Here is a 12,929-nt window from a genome sequence, read left to right as displayed (position 1 = left end):
TGAGAGTGGATGCACCTGTGGTCTTTTACTGTATACCTGCAGCTATCTTTGATTGGGAAAGAAATCTAGGATGGGATTGTCTGTGTTTTTGTCTTTTGTCTTCACTGTGGGTTTATTGGTTGCACATTTTTTCTACTGCCTCTATGCTAGCCTATTCAATTCCAATCTAAAGAATGACTTCTGTACGCATTATGCTCTGGTGGTATGAGGAACAGTCAGCCAGACTAATCTCATGGAATGTTAAATCCGTGAATGGTCTTGTCAAACGCCCCAGGATTTTTACTCACCTTAAAAACTTTAATGCAGATATTATGTTCCTACAGGAAACCCATTTAAAAACAGCAGATCAGGTTAGACTACATAGACCTTGAATCAGTCAGGTGTTTTATTCTAAATTTGGCGCAAGAGCCAGAAGGGTAGCAATATTGGTAAACAAAAGGGTCCAGTTCAAACATTATTGCTGACCAAAGCAGCAGATATATATAAAAGTCCCCTTAAAAGGTATTGGAACAGCAAGGCCAATTCCTTTGTTTTTGCATTACACTGAATACATTTGGGGTTGAGATAAAGACAAGAGTTCAGAATTTCAGCTTTTATTTACACCTAGATGTGTTAAACTACTTAGAATATAGCACCTTTGGTATCAGACCACACAATGTTTAGTTGAACAAAAGTATTGGAACAGTGAGTATTTAAGTGAATGAAAGTAAATAACACTTAATATTTGGTAGCATATCCCTTAACTGCATCAAGATTGCAACCCATTGATATCACCAAACTGTTGCATTCTTCTTTTGTGATGCTTTTCCAGCATCTTGTTCCACTGCTTGTTCAATTGAGTAAATGTTTGGTGGTTGACTTGGCCAGTCTAAAACCTTTCACTTTTTGTCCTTTGTTGTGTTGGCAGTGTGTGTTGGGTCATGATGAAGTTCTTCCCAATTAGTTTGGATGCATTTCTCCATAAGTTGCCAGACAGAATGTTTTTGTAGACTTCTGGATTCATCCTGCTGCTACCATCATGAGTTACATCATAATAGAGATAAGTGAGCCCACTCCAGAAGCAGCCATGCAAGCCCAAGCCATGACACTTCCTCCACCGTGCTTCACAGATGAGCTTTTACGTTTTGTGGTACATGTGTATTGTGTTATGTAACAGGTGTGGTACATGTGTGTTGTGTAACAGATGCATTACCTGGTTGTTGTGTAGTATAACAGGTGTTGTACCTGTGTGTTCTGTAACAGGCGCATTCCTGATTCCATATGTGTTCTTCCTGCTTACCTGTGGGATCCCCATGTTCCTCCTGGAGACCGCAATGGGACAGTACACTGCACAAGGCTGCATCACCTGCTGGAGATACTTCTGCCCCCTTTTCGAAGGTCAGTGCCTCCATCGCTCCACCAGGTGCCTCTGATTGGCAGTCCAGCAGGCTCACAGAAGGTCAGGTATTTTATTATGTTTGTTTTTTCATTTACATGTTTACTGTTACATTGTTATGGCTGTGTGAATAGTATATGACAATTGTTATGAATCCCTGTGCTGGATGTATTGATCAAATTAAGCCTTTAAGGTGCTGGCCTGCCAAAAGGGTACGGAACACATCCACCTTTTCCACAGGTGACTCACCTCTGTTGGAAGACGGCCCTCTTTTTCTTGCCAGGGCCAGCCCAATCATCCTGCCTTCTGCAACAAGAACAGAAAAAGCGAGCAGAACTAAATCCTGGGGCGCGGATGATGACCGTGGGATCCTATGTGCAGACATCTTGCCTCTAAGTCGCTGATGATGTGCGGCAACAATAAAATGTTTCCCCCTAAGCAGTATCAAACTGTCTTCACCAAAACCAAGACTTTTGGATTTCGATGTTAAGCTGCTTTCCCAGGAGAGGAAATAAGCTGGTAGAATTTCCCAACAATATTAGCAGTAGTACTGTGCAGTGGGACCCAGCTATCATGGCCAGCCAGCTGATGCACATTTTTTAATTACTAATAACAGCTACGTACTGTTAACGCTGGCCAGCCACTTGCTTAATGCTTAGCCACCAAGGCTAATCTCTTGCAAACCCTAGCTGCCAATCCACACTCATCTTTTCTTGCCCTCCTCCTACTATTGGACCATAGAGCGTAAGGGTTCAGTGAATTGGATGCAAGAAATACAAATACACAGGTAGAGCACAGAAATAAAAAGGGTTCACACCCAGAACTGGTCCAAGAAGTTTTTATAATGCAAGTAGACAGCAAGGGATTGGGCAGAAACGAACACAGACACATGTTGCCAGCAATGAATGAACATGTTTTTTTTTTTATATATATATTTTCATTTATAAAGTGAAAATCCTGCATAGTATGCCTGTAAATCTGGGATCAGTTTCATTAGCTTAAAGGTCGGTATTGAATGTTGTGGCTGATAAGACCCTGTGTTGGCAGGGATTGGCTATGGAACTCAGGTGGTCATCATCTATGCTGCAGTGTCTTACATCATCATTCAGGCCTGGGCCTTCTTCTACCTCTACTTCTCCTTCTCCGCCGAGGTGCCGTGGGACAGCTGTGGAAACACCTGGAACACAGGTAACCCGCATCCTGCTGCAGTACGTCACACTGTTGAGTACCCTGATACCGCTTTCACACAACGCTTACACCTGACTGGCCCAGGCGTACACAGGGGAATCTCCTCAGTTTTACATTGACTTTATAATATAGGCATTTGATGAAGAGGCAATGTGTATTAACCACGGAACTCTTATATAGGTCTGTAGTATTGACAATTTTAGAGACAATGCCACAACAACACATCCATAAAAGGTAGATTTAACTTTGGCTACCATGAGCTACGAGATCATGAAACGATGGTACACTATAACAGAAGCGGAATTAGCGGGGGTGGCTTGTGTGCCCTGAGTACCCGAACATAGACACTATTGCTAAACTCCTGAAACACATTGTTGAATGAATGTTGACAAGTAACATTGTCTGTTTAGGCTATTGGTTATTTTAATTTGACTTGCTTTTTATCCTTTTTTTTATTGTGCGATAAAGTACAATACAAATGTTAGACAATACAAAACATGGTGTTAAAAGACAGATGACAGAGTCACAAAAGAATCAGACCTATTATAATATACAATCACCGAATACTTTATTAGGAGGATATTTTTTTCTTTATTTCACCTACTTATTCATGCGATTGTCTAATCAGCCTATTGTGTGGCAGCAGTGCAATGCAAACAATCATGTAGATACAGGTCAGGAGCTACAGTTAATGTTCACATCAACCATCGGAATGTGGAAAAATTATGATCTAAGTGACTTTGACTGTGGAATGATTGTTGGTGGCAAATAGAGTGTGTTATGTTTGCATGTGTAAAGACTGAACTAAAGTTACTGTAGATACATTAACTAATGAATAAACAGACACGGTTAATTCACAAGGGTAATTCATTCTTCATTTAATCTCTTCTCCAACTCTCACTCTTCTTCTGCACATTACATATTTTCTATGCATATTGCGTTCTCGCCACCTACTGGCGAGTATTCAAAACACAACAGAGTGGTTTGAGTATCTCAGAAACTACTTATCTCCTGGCATTTTCAGGCACACTACTCCTTTATCAACTGTTCCGGGTTTTCATCCTGAGATCGCTCTAGGAGGCCGGAGAAAACGAGCTTGTCTCTCATGCTGCGTGATTGTAGATGTATAGTTTCTTTCATTTCCTTATTTTCTTTAGCAATGGAGGCGAGCTGGGTTGTGATGAGGGTAACCGAGTGTTGGAGGGATTGGTTTTCTTTAGCTATTGTATTTAATTTTTCCTGGCTGAACTCTAGGCTTTGACATAGCTGCTGCAATTCCTTGTGAAACTCCCAGAGAGTTTATTGACGATGGAAAGTAAAATGTCACTGACCTCAGTACAGCATGATTTGTCCAGGGAGATGTGAATGGAGTTGGATTGTTGGCATCTCTTGCTGGTTGGTGTGAAGGCGAAGTTGTCCTTTTTGTCTCTGCCTTTTTTTGTGTCGCTCATGGTGCAGTCGGTTAAAACATTCATCAATGTAGTCCTCAAGGTCTGCCAGATCGAACAGTTATGCTATTCCAGATGATAAGGTAAAAGTAGTAATTGTGTTAGCAATCTAGCAGCTGGAGGCTGCCATCTTCCATCAGCCATCAGGATTGCTTAGAACAATGCTAAGATCCCCTGGGGCTCTCACGTCTAATACGGATCTGTCTTTTGACAGCCATGTGTTCAAGATCTCACCCTGAAATTCTCAGTGTTGTCAACTCAGCATAGAGAACAATTTCGATATTATAGTAATTAAAGTAATCATACAGTGGTGTGAAAAAGTGTTTGCCCCCTTCCTGATTTCTTATTTTTTTGCATGTTTGTCACACTTAAATGTTTCAGATCATCAAACAAATTTAAATATTATTCAAAGACAACACAAGTGAACACAAAATGCAGTTTTTAAATGAAGGTTTTTATTATTAAGGGAGAAAAAAATCCAAACCTACATGGCCCTGTGTGAAAAAGTGATTGCCCCCCCTGTTAAAACATAACTGTGGTTTATCAAACCTGAGTTCAATTTCTGTAGCCACACCCAGGCCTGATTACTGCCACACCTGTTCTCAATCAAGAAATCACTTAAATAGGACCTGCCTGACAAAGTGAAGTAGACCAAATGATCCTCAAAAGCTAGACATCATGCCGAGATCGAAAGAAATTCAGGAACAAATGAGAAAGAAAGTAATTGAGATCTATCAGTCTGGAAAAGGTTATAAAGCCATTTCTAAAGCTTTGGGCCTCCAGCGAACCACAGTGAGAGCCATTATCCACAAATGGCGAAAACATGGAACAGTGGTGAACCAGCCGACCAAAATTACCCCAAGAGCGCAGCGACGACTCATCCAAGAGGTCACAAAAGACCCCACAACAACATCCAAAGAACTGCAGGCCTCACTTGCCTCAGTTAAGGTCAGTGTTCATGACTCCACCATAAGAAAGAGGCTGGGCAAAAATGGCCTGCATGGCAGAGTTCCAAGACGAAAACCACTGCTGAGCAAAAAGAACATTAAGACTCGTCTCAATTTTGCCGGACACATCTTGATGATCCCCAAGACTTTTGGGAAAATACTCTGTGGTCTGACGAGACAAAAGTTGAACTTTTTGGAAGGTGTGTGTCCCATTACATCTGGCGTAAAAGTAACACCGCATTTCAGAAAAAGAACATCATACCAACAATAAAATATGGTGGTGGTAGTGTGGTGGTGTTGCTGCTTCAGGACCTGGAAGACTTGCTGTGATAAATGGAACCATGAATTCTGCTGTCTACCAAAAAATCCTGAAGGAGAATGTCCGGCCATCTGTTCGTGACCTCAAGCTGAAACGAACTTGGTTTCTGCAGCAGGACAATGATCCAAAACCCACCAGCAAGTCCACCTCTGAGTGGCCTAGTCAAAGTCCTGACCTGAATCCTATTGAGATGCTGTGGCATGACCTCAAAAAGGCGGTTCATGCTCGAAAACCCTCCAATGTGGCTGAATTACAACAATTCTGCAAAGATGAGTGGGCCAAAATTACTCCACAGCGCTGTAAGAGACTCATTGCAAGTTATCGCAAACGCTTGATTGCAGTTGTTGCTGCTAAGGGTGGCCCAACCAGTTATTATGTTCAGGGGGCAATCACTTTTTCACACAGGGCCATGTAGGTTTGGATTTTTTTTCTCCCTTAATAATAAAAACCTTAATTTAAAAACTGCATTTTGTGTTTACTTGTGTTGTCTTTGACTAATATTTAAATTAGTTTGATCTGAAACATTTAAGTGTGACAAACATGCAAAAAAAAAGGAAAGAAATCAGGAAGGGGGCAAACACTTTTTCACACCACTGTAGATTTATGACTGAACCTGACACTGGGTCTTCTCCAAAACCCCTCTGTAAAGTGAACGACATGGGTTTCCACTCCAGTTAAACTAACGCATCAAACGGTGCGTAAACTCCATTCAGGTGAGAGACCTAAATGGAGAAGGCCCAAAATTTTCTCCCATGGTGTACATTTTCACATACTTTTCTTCTCATGGTGTAGTAAATGAGGTCAGTTATTTTCCTGTTTCACAGATCTGTGTGTGGACTTTAATAAGCGAAACATCTCATCTAACTGGACAGTTCCTGAAAATGCCACAACTCCTGCTACTGAATTCTGGGAGTAAGTATGACAAAATTAACTTTTTATGGTTAGGAGAATGGGCCAAAAATGAAGGGGACTGCCAACTTCATTGCAGAACACTATGCAGAACTATGGGAAGATCTGAAAATAAATTCTGTGAATAGCTCGAAATGGGATTCTAATTTATTGTAATTGAAGTGTTTGTTTGTGTCCTCTAAGAAACAGACTACAAAGCTCTATTGTTTTTACCATTTTACTGTGCTTGAACCAGAGTTCAAGTTGTCTGGGCTCATTGAAGGGTGTGGGAAGAGCAGTTCCTAAGGCAATGGTATATGATTAGACTTGGTTAGTTAAGATTATTTAACATTTACTTATTTAAACATTGTATTCATTACCCCCATTCAGTACAGCTTCAGGAAGCCAACTTATTTTATGCTTATCAGCACAGCTTCAGAAAGCAAGCTTAATTCATCCTCATCAGCACAGCTTCAGAAAGCAAGCTTAATTCATCCTCATCAACACAGCTTCAGAAAGCAAGCTTAATTTATCCTCATCAGCACAGCTTCAGAAAGCAAGCTTAATTAATCCTCATCAGCCCAGATTTGCCACAAAATATTGAGACCCTTTTGAAACTCAAAACTCAAAAACTTTTTCCCAAACTCTGATCTTTTCTGTTAAATTGTTTGACGTGATCTACTGTTCATTAGATAATCTAAGGATTGTACTTTTGAGAAATGAGCCATTTTTCCATATCCTGAGCCAGCTTATCAAAATCAGACCTGATTAGAGATGTGTATTCTTACTTGAAGGAGGCGGGTGTTGAATATCTCCGGAGGGATTGAGCAGATCGGGGCTCTTCGATGGGAGCTGGTAGTGGGCCTAGTGCTGGCCTGGATCCTGTGCTACTTCTGTGTATGGAAGGGAGTAAAGAGCACTGGAAAGGTTTGCAACAGTCTGAAATGTATGATGTAATGCAAGCATTAAAAAGCCCTATTGTTATAATTTAATTACTAGAATCAAAGTGGTGATGTCGACATCCCTGACCCTGGAGAGCTTTGCTGACGTGAGGGCTCTCAACTGCAGATCAGATCAGTCATGAACAATACCTACAGTAACTCAATGTTCAAAGGGTGAATGATTTCTGAAGGCACTGTATGCAATGTGCAAAAAACCGGAAAGTAAGGACAAAAACCTTGCAGGAATCAAGAACAGTTTAGCTCAAACCTCTGATAATAATTGAAAAGGCTAAATATGTTATGACACATTGTATAGTATGCTTTGTTAAAACACAAAAATGTATCAGACCATTTACTATCTACAAATCATAACTGCCAGAAAATTATGATATGAAAACGGTGATATTGCATCATTGCATTTGGTTGCATCTGGGCCATCAATATCTAAGCAGTGCTGTGAAAAAGTATTTGCTACCTTCTTGAGTTCCTCTGTGAGTGCATATTTGTCACACTGAATGCTTTCTGATTTTGAAACAAATTGCCATCTTAGACAAGGGAACCTGAGTAAATACAAAATGCATTTTGCTTATTTAAAGAAAAAAGTTATCAAACACCCATATCACCCCCGTGAAAAAGTAATTACCCCCTTAAACTGGTGGTACCATTTTTAGGAAAAATAATTGCAACCAAATGCTTCCTATAATTTGATATCACTTTAATTTGACATTGGCAATTGTCTGTCTTCAAAAAGAAATCATGTTGAACTTTCCGCCCAGCAGATTAATTCATAAAATTAATTAATAATGATAAAACTAAATTAAACTAAACTACTTGTCACATGGGCGCACGTTGTTTGTTTTTTTCTTTTTTAATCATAAATGCAACAATATTGTCACACTATACAGTGTGAAATAGCTTCAGATGGTAGATTTTGAGTTTAATCTCCAACGTATTGTTTGTGTGATACAGCTATAATGCAATGTTGTACGCATGCACTCTGGTGATTTTACTACATCTGTAAATTCCACCGGTGGTGTACTTCCTCCCAGGTGGTGTACTTCACCGCGACTTTCCCCTACGTGATGCTGGTGGCACTGCTGGTCCGAGGGCTCACCCTGCCTGGAGCCATCAACGGCATCAGATTTTACCTGTACCCAGACCCGACCCGGCTCATTGACCCTCAGGTAACTCAACCTGCTCATTGACCCTCAGGTAACTCAACCTGCCCATTTACCCCAGACCCAACCAGGCTCACTGACCCTCAGCTAACTTTTTATTTTAGATTTATTTTCTGATTTTTCCCTTTTTCTCCTAATTTGGTAGCCAATTGTACCCCGTCTGATTCAATTAGAGCTAGCATTAGATACACCTCTCACACCTCGTCCCTCAGCGCCCCGAAGGAGAGCGACATGCCTTCTTCAAGCCGTCTTGTATCATGCTTGTGCCCATGATTCCGAGGTGCCCAAGGTGCTTTATTGTGCGACGATCTACTAACCCTGCTCCACATGAGCCGGCCAAACTTGGCTTTTGGCAGGACCGGCAATTGAACCCCAGTCCCCAATGCGCAACTGCAGCGAATTGCAACCGTAAGTCCGCTGCATCTTAGCCAGTTGCACCACTGCGGCCCTGACCCTCAGCTAACTTAACCTTCCCCATGTACCCCAGACCACCCCGGCTCACTGACCCTCAGGGAACTCATTACATTAATGGCATTTGGCAGACGCCAAATTTATCCAGAGCGACATACAACAAAGTGCATACCCATAACCAGGGATAAGTGCGCTGAAAGACCCTAGAGGGAAGAACAATTTCAACTGCTACCTGCACAAGAAAGATAAGATTTTAAAAAAAAAATTTTCAACAAACAAACAAACAAACAAACAAACAAACAAACAAACAAAGCAAAAGTATGACCAAACCCCTTAACTAGCCAAACACTGCTTACCTAGCCAAACTAAAAATACTGATACACAAAAATGTAAATCACAGAAAGACAACTAAGGTTCACAGGGAGGTAGGGAGGGACGGGGAGAGGTGCTGCTTGAAGAGGTGCGTCTTCAGTTTGCACTTAAAGGTGGGAAGAGATTCTACAGTTCTGACCTCAACGGGGAGTTTGTTCCACCACCATGGAGCCAGAACAGACAGTAGTCGTGAGCGTGAGGTGGAAGTTCGGAGAGGTGCCAAGCGGCCTGTGGAGGTTGAACGAAGAGGTTTGGCAGGGGTGTAGGGTTTGATGATTTTTTGTAGGTAAGCTGGGGAAGACCCCTTAACTGCTTGGAAGGCTAGCACCAATGTTTTGAATTTGATGCGAGCCATGACAGGCAGCCAGTGGAGGGAAGTAAGCAGGGGGGTGACATATGAGTATTTGGGAAGGTGGAAGACCAGACGAGCTGCTGCATTCTGGATAAGTTGGAGGGGTCTGATGGCGGACGCTGGGAGGCCAGCCAAGAGGGAATTACAGTAGTCCAGGCCGGACAGAATCATCGCTTAGACCAGGAGCTGGGTCGAGTAGGGGGTGAGAAAGGGGCGGATTCCCCTTATGTTGTATGGGAAGAACCGGGTCACCGCCGCAATGTTCTCGGAGAGGGACAGTCTGCAGTCCATCACCAGTCCGAGGTTCCTTGCACTGGGTGATGGCGTAAGTGTGGTATCCCCGAGGCAAATGGAGAGCTCCAGATGGGGAGAGGTAATGGCAGGAATGAATATCATTTCAGTCTTGCCTGGGTTGAGCTTTAGATGGTGGTTGTCCATCCAGCTCTGGATGTCACTCAGGCAAGCAGAGATACGGGCTGAAACCTGCGTATCAGATGGTGGAAATGAGATGAAGAGTTGGGTATTGTCCGCATAGCAGTGGTAGGATAGACCATGTGCAGTGATAACAGGGCCAAGGGAACGAGTGTAAAGAGAAAAAAGAAGCGGGCCTAGGACTGAGCCCTGGGGAACTCCTGTGGCAGGGCTGTGCCACAGATGCCCGTTGCTGACAGGGTGGACAGGAGAATGGAGTGATCCACAGTGTCAAAGCCAGCAGAGAGATCTAGAAGAATGAGGACAGAGGAGAGGGAGGCTGCTCGTGCGGCATGGAGTGATTCACTGACAGAGAGGAGCGCGGTCGTCTCTGTCGAGACTAATGGGGGTCTAGCAGGTACTAACTCAACCTTCCCCATTTACCCCAGACCACCCCGGCTCACTGATCCTTTGGTAGCTGAATGAATTACTATCGGGCGATGTATTTGTTTCCACCCCCTATAGGTGTGAGTGGATGTGTTTCTGTCCCCTTCAGGTTTGGATGGATGCAGGGGCACAGGTGTTGTTTTCCTTTGGCATCTGTCAGGGGACCCTGACTGCATTAGGCAGTTACAATCAATTCAAAAATGACTGCTACAGGTGAGTTGAGTTTCTCCCGAGAATTTATATTCGGTAAGAGGTAAGATTTTTGTGCCGAAGATATTTTGCCCCAAAGCAAATTTGGACACAACAGTGCCTGCTGTAGAAAATAATAAGTATAGCTGCAAGCAGCAATCCTGGGGACCAAGCAGCAACATTTGAGCTGCCTTCACGGGACCCCTTCAAAGCTTGGGGCTCCAAGCAATTGCCTGCCTTGCCTGTTCTGTAGTGCTGCCTCTGTTGACATCAGCTATTCATGCACTGTAGTTTGAATATCTCCATAGAGAGCATCTCTGTTTGAAACTTGTCGATAAATAAATGATTTTTTTATTGTAGAAATGCTTTCCTTGATGTGTTAACTTAAGATATTTTTACTGCAACATTGGAGCGAGATTCCGCTTTAAACAAACCGAAAAAACAAGTGACAGCTTGTACTTTATTTCTTTGATGGCTCAAGCATCTTATAAGTTCTCGTTCATGGATCTAGTCTCTTAATTTTTCTATTAAAGTCCAGCAGTTTGAAAAAGTTTCACATCACTTTGACTTTCATCCCCATGAAAATGTGTTTCATTTGTTTCCCTGCAGGGACACGTTCTTGCTCTGTCTGGTGAATGGTGCATCCAGTTTCATTGCTGGATTTGCCACATTCTCAGTGCTGGGCTTCATGTCATTTCAGCAGGGGCTGCCCATATCTGAAGTTGCTGCATCCGGTAAGAAATTCTGTTTTCATTCATAATGAAAAAAATAATACAGTCTTATAACCATTAAGGTTCGGAGGAGGACTATGGATCGAGCTCCATCCATTTGTCCCACTGTAGTATTATGTCTGCCACAAGCCATAATTTGCCTCGGTATGTGAAATGAACTGTGCAGTAAACTACAATCCTAGGTAGGCAGATGAGATGTTGCTTTTTTAGTGAGTGGACTGTCGCACCCAATATGCTGCAAGATGATGCTAGGTTCTGCAATCCTCTACGTGGCATTCATCAAGAGCAAATGCTGCTGTTCCACCTTTTCAGTACAGTGTCATGCAATTTCAGCAAACTACTTCAAATTAGTCTCCCATTTGTCCATTACAAGCATAGCTTCTTTACTATGAGCAACTTCAGGTCTCAAGCAATTGTCCCCCACCCAATGACATTAGAGGTGGTGACAATGGGGGTGGGGGACAACATGTTTAGCATTTACTCGTTTTGAATGGTGTGCTGTCATGAGGTATGCTGTTTGTATAAAAACAGGATAATCCAAGTGTAAGAGGTAAGTATGCTTAAAATTCCAAGTAACACACATGATTTAATTTAACTGTCACTAAAGCACATTAACTGAAGCTGAAGATTTAATGGCTTTCATCACATACCCTCGAACTGAAACTAAAGCACATAATTTAATGCAGGGCCTGGCCTGGCCTTCATCACATACCCTCGTGCTGTGGCCATGATGCCCCTCCCCCAGCTGTGGGCGGTCTGTTTCTTCATCATGGTCATCCTATTGGGTGCTGACACACAGGTAAGAGATCTACGCTCCACTTTCCCCGATTACCTCATCAAGACTTAATCCTGGTGTAGCTTATATATGAACATACACGTTCCCTCGTCGGTACTGGGTTCTAGGTGTTTGTTGGCAGTGTATAGAGAGGTGAAGAGGGACAGTGCCCTCGCCTGAAGTTCACTGACCTGTTTCTCCTCCTCAGTTTGTGTGTCTGGAGTGCCTGATGACCTCTGTGACTGACATGTTTCCTGATGTCTTCCGGCGGGGTCACCAGCGCGAGCTGCTGCTGCTGGGCATGTGTATTACCTGCTTCCTTTTGGGGCTCTTCATGGTCACTGAGGTGGGTGTGACTACTGCACAGAGTTATATGAGAACTGGAGAGGCTGGAGGAGTCAGAAACCAATATGGCGTCCAGTGCACAGCAGCTCTCAATTTACCAATATCATATAATGGAGAAAATCCTGCCCTTTTCTGCCAAACTTATTTGTGATTTTACTTGACACTGTTCGATAACGAACAGAATTGCAATGGATCGAGCTAACACAAAAGACTATGCAAAAGCTCCCCTTCTAAACTCTACTACCGGTCAGTGTTGAGCGCAGACCACCACGCTGTCGTGTTGGGAATGAGTGGAATGAGTGGACAGCTACACAAATTCTGTCGCAGTGTAAATTCATTCCAAAGGTGCTGAAAAGTACATTCAGAAAACAGTCTCCACAGTGGATGAATACAGCTACACATAAGAGTTTGCAAAAAAAGAATAAACTGTATAAGATATACACCCAGGTAGCACTTTATTAGGTATTTTCAAGACTTCTTTTTTTGACATATCAAGTGTTCTGCTGCTGTTGCCTATCCACTTAGAGGTTTGAACTGTTGTGTGTTCAGAGATGTTCTTCTGCATACCACTGTTGTAATGTGTGATTATTTGTATTGCTGTCACCTTCCTGT

General features: G+C 42.6%; 1 protein-coding gene across 5 annotated transcripts in view; it reads left to right on the top strand.

The window, feature by feature from the left end:
- LOC133118100 (sodium- and chloride-dependent GABA transporter 2-like) overlaps positions 1-12,929 on the top strand; it is a 32,669-nt gene that overhangs the window by 4,406 nt on the left and 15,334 nt on the right. For all 5 annotated transcript variants that reach the window (XM_061227832.1, XM_061227827.1, XM_061227830.1 and 2 more), the window contains exons 2-10: positions 1,243-1,377; positions 2,423-2,563; positions 6,102-6,189; positions 6,960-7,092; positions 8,156-8,290; positions 10,387-10,490; positions 11,076-11,200; positions 11,884-11,996; positions 12,181-12,318. In XM_061227832.1, the coding sequence (XP_061083816.1) occupies positions 1,243-1,377; positions 2,423-2,563; positions 6,102-6,189; positions 6,960-7,092; positions 8,156-8,290; positions 10,387-10,490; positions 11,076-11,200; positions 11,884-11,996; positions 12,181-12,318 (1,112 nt within the window). The remainder of the gene's footprint in view (positions 1-1,242; positions 1,378-2,422; positions 2,564-6,101; positions 6,190-6,959; positions 7,093-8,155; positions 8,291-10,386; positions 10,491-11,075; positions 11,201-11,883; positions 11,997-12,180; positions 12,319-12,929) is intronic.

The sequence above is a fragment of the Conger conger genome, chromosome 18 (genome assembly GCF_963514075.1).
Source record: "Conger conger chromosome 18, fConCon1.1, whole genome shotgun sequence".
NCBI lineage: Eukaryota > Metazoa > Chordata > Actinopteri > Anguilliformes > Congridae > Conger > Conger conger.
The sequence above is the reverse complement of the archived record's forward strand: the minus strand, read 5'-3'. Positions and strand labels throughout refer to the sequence as shown.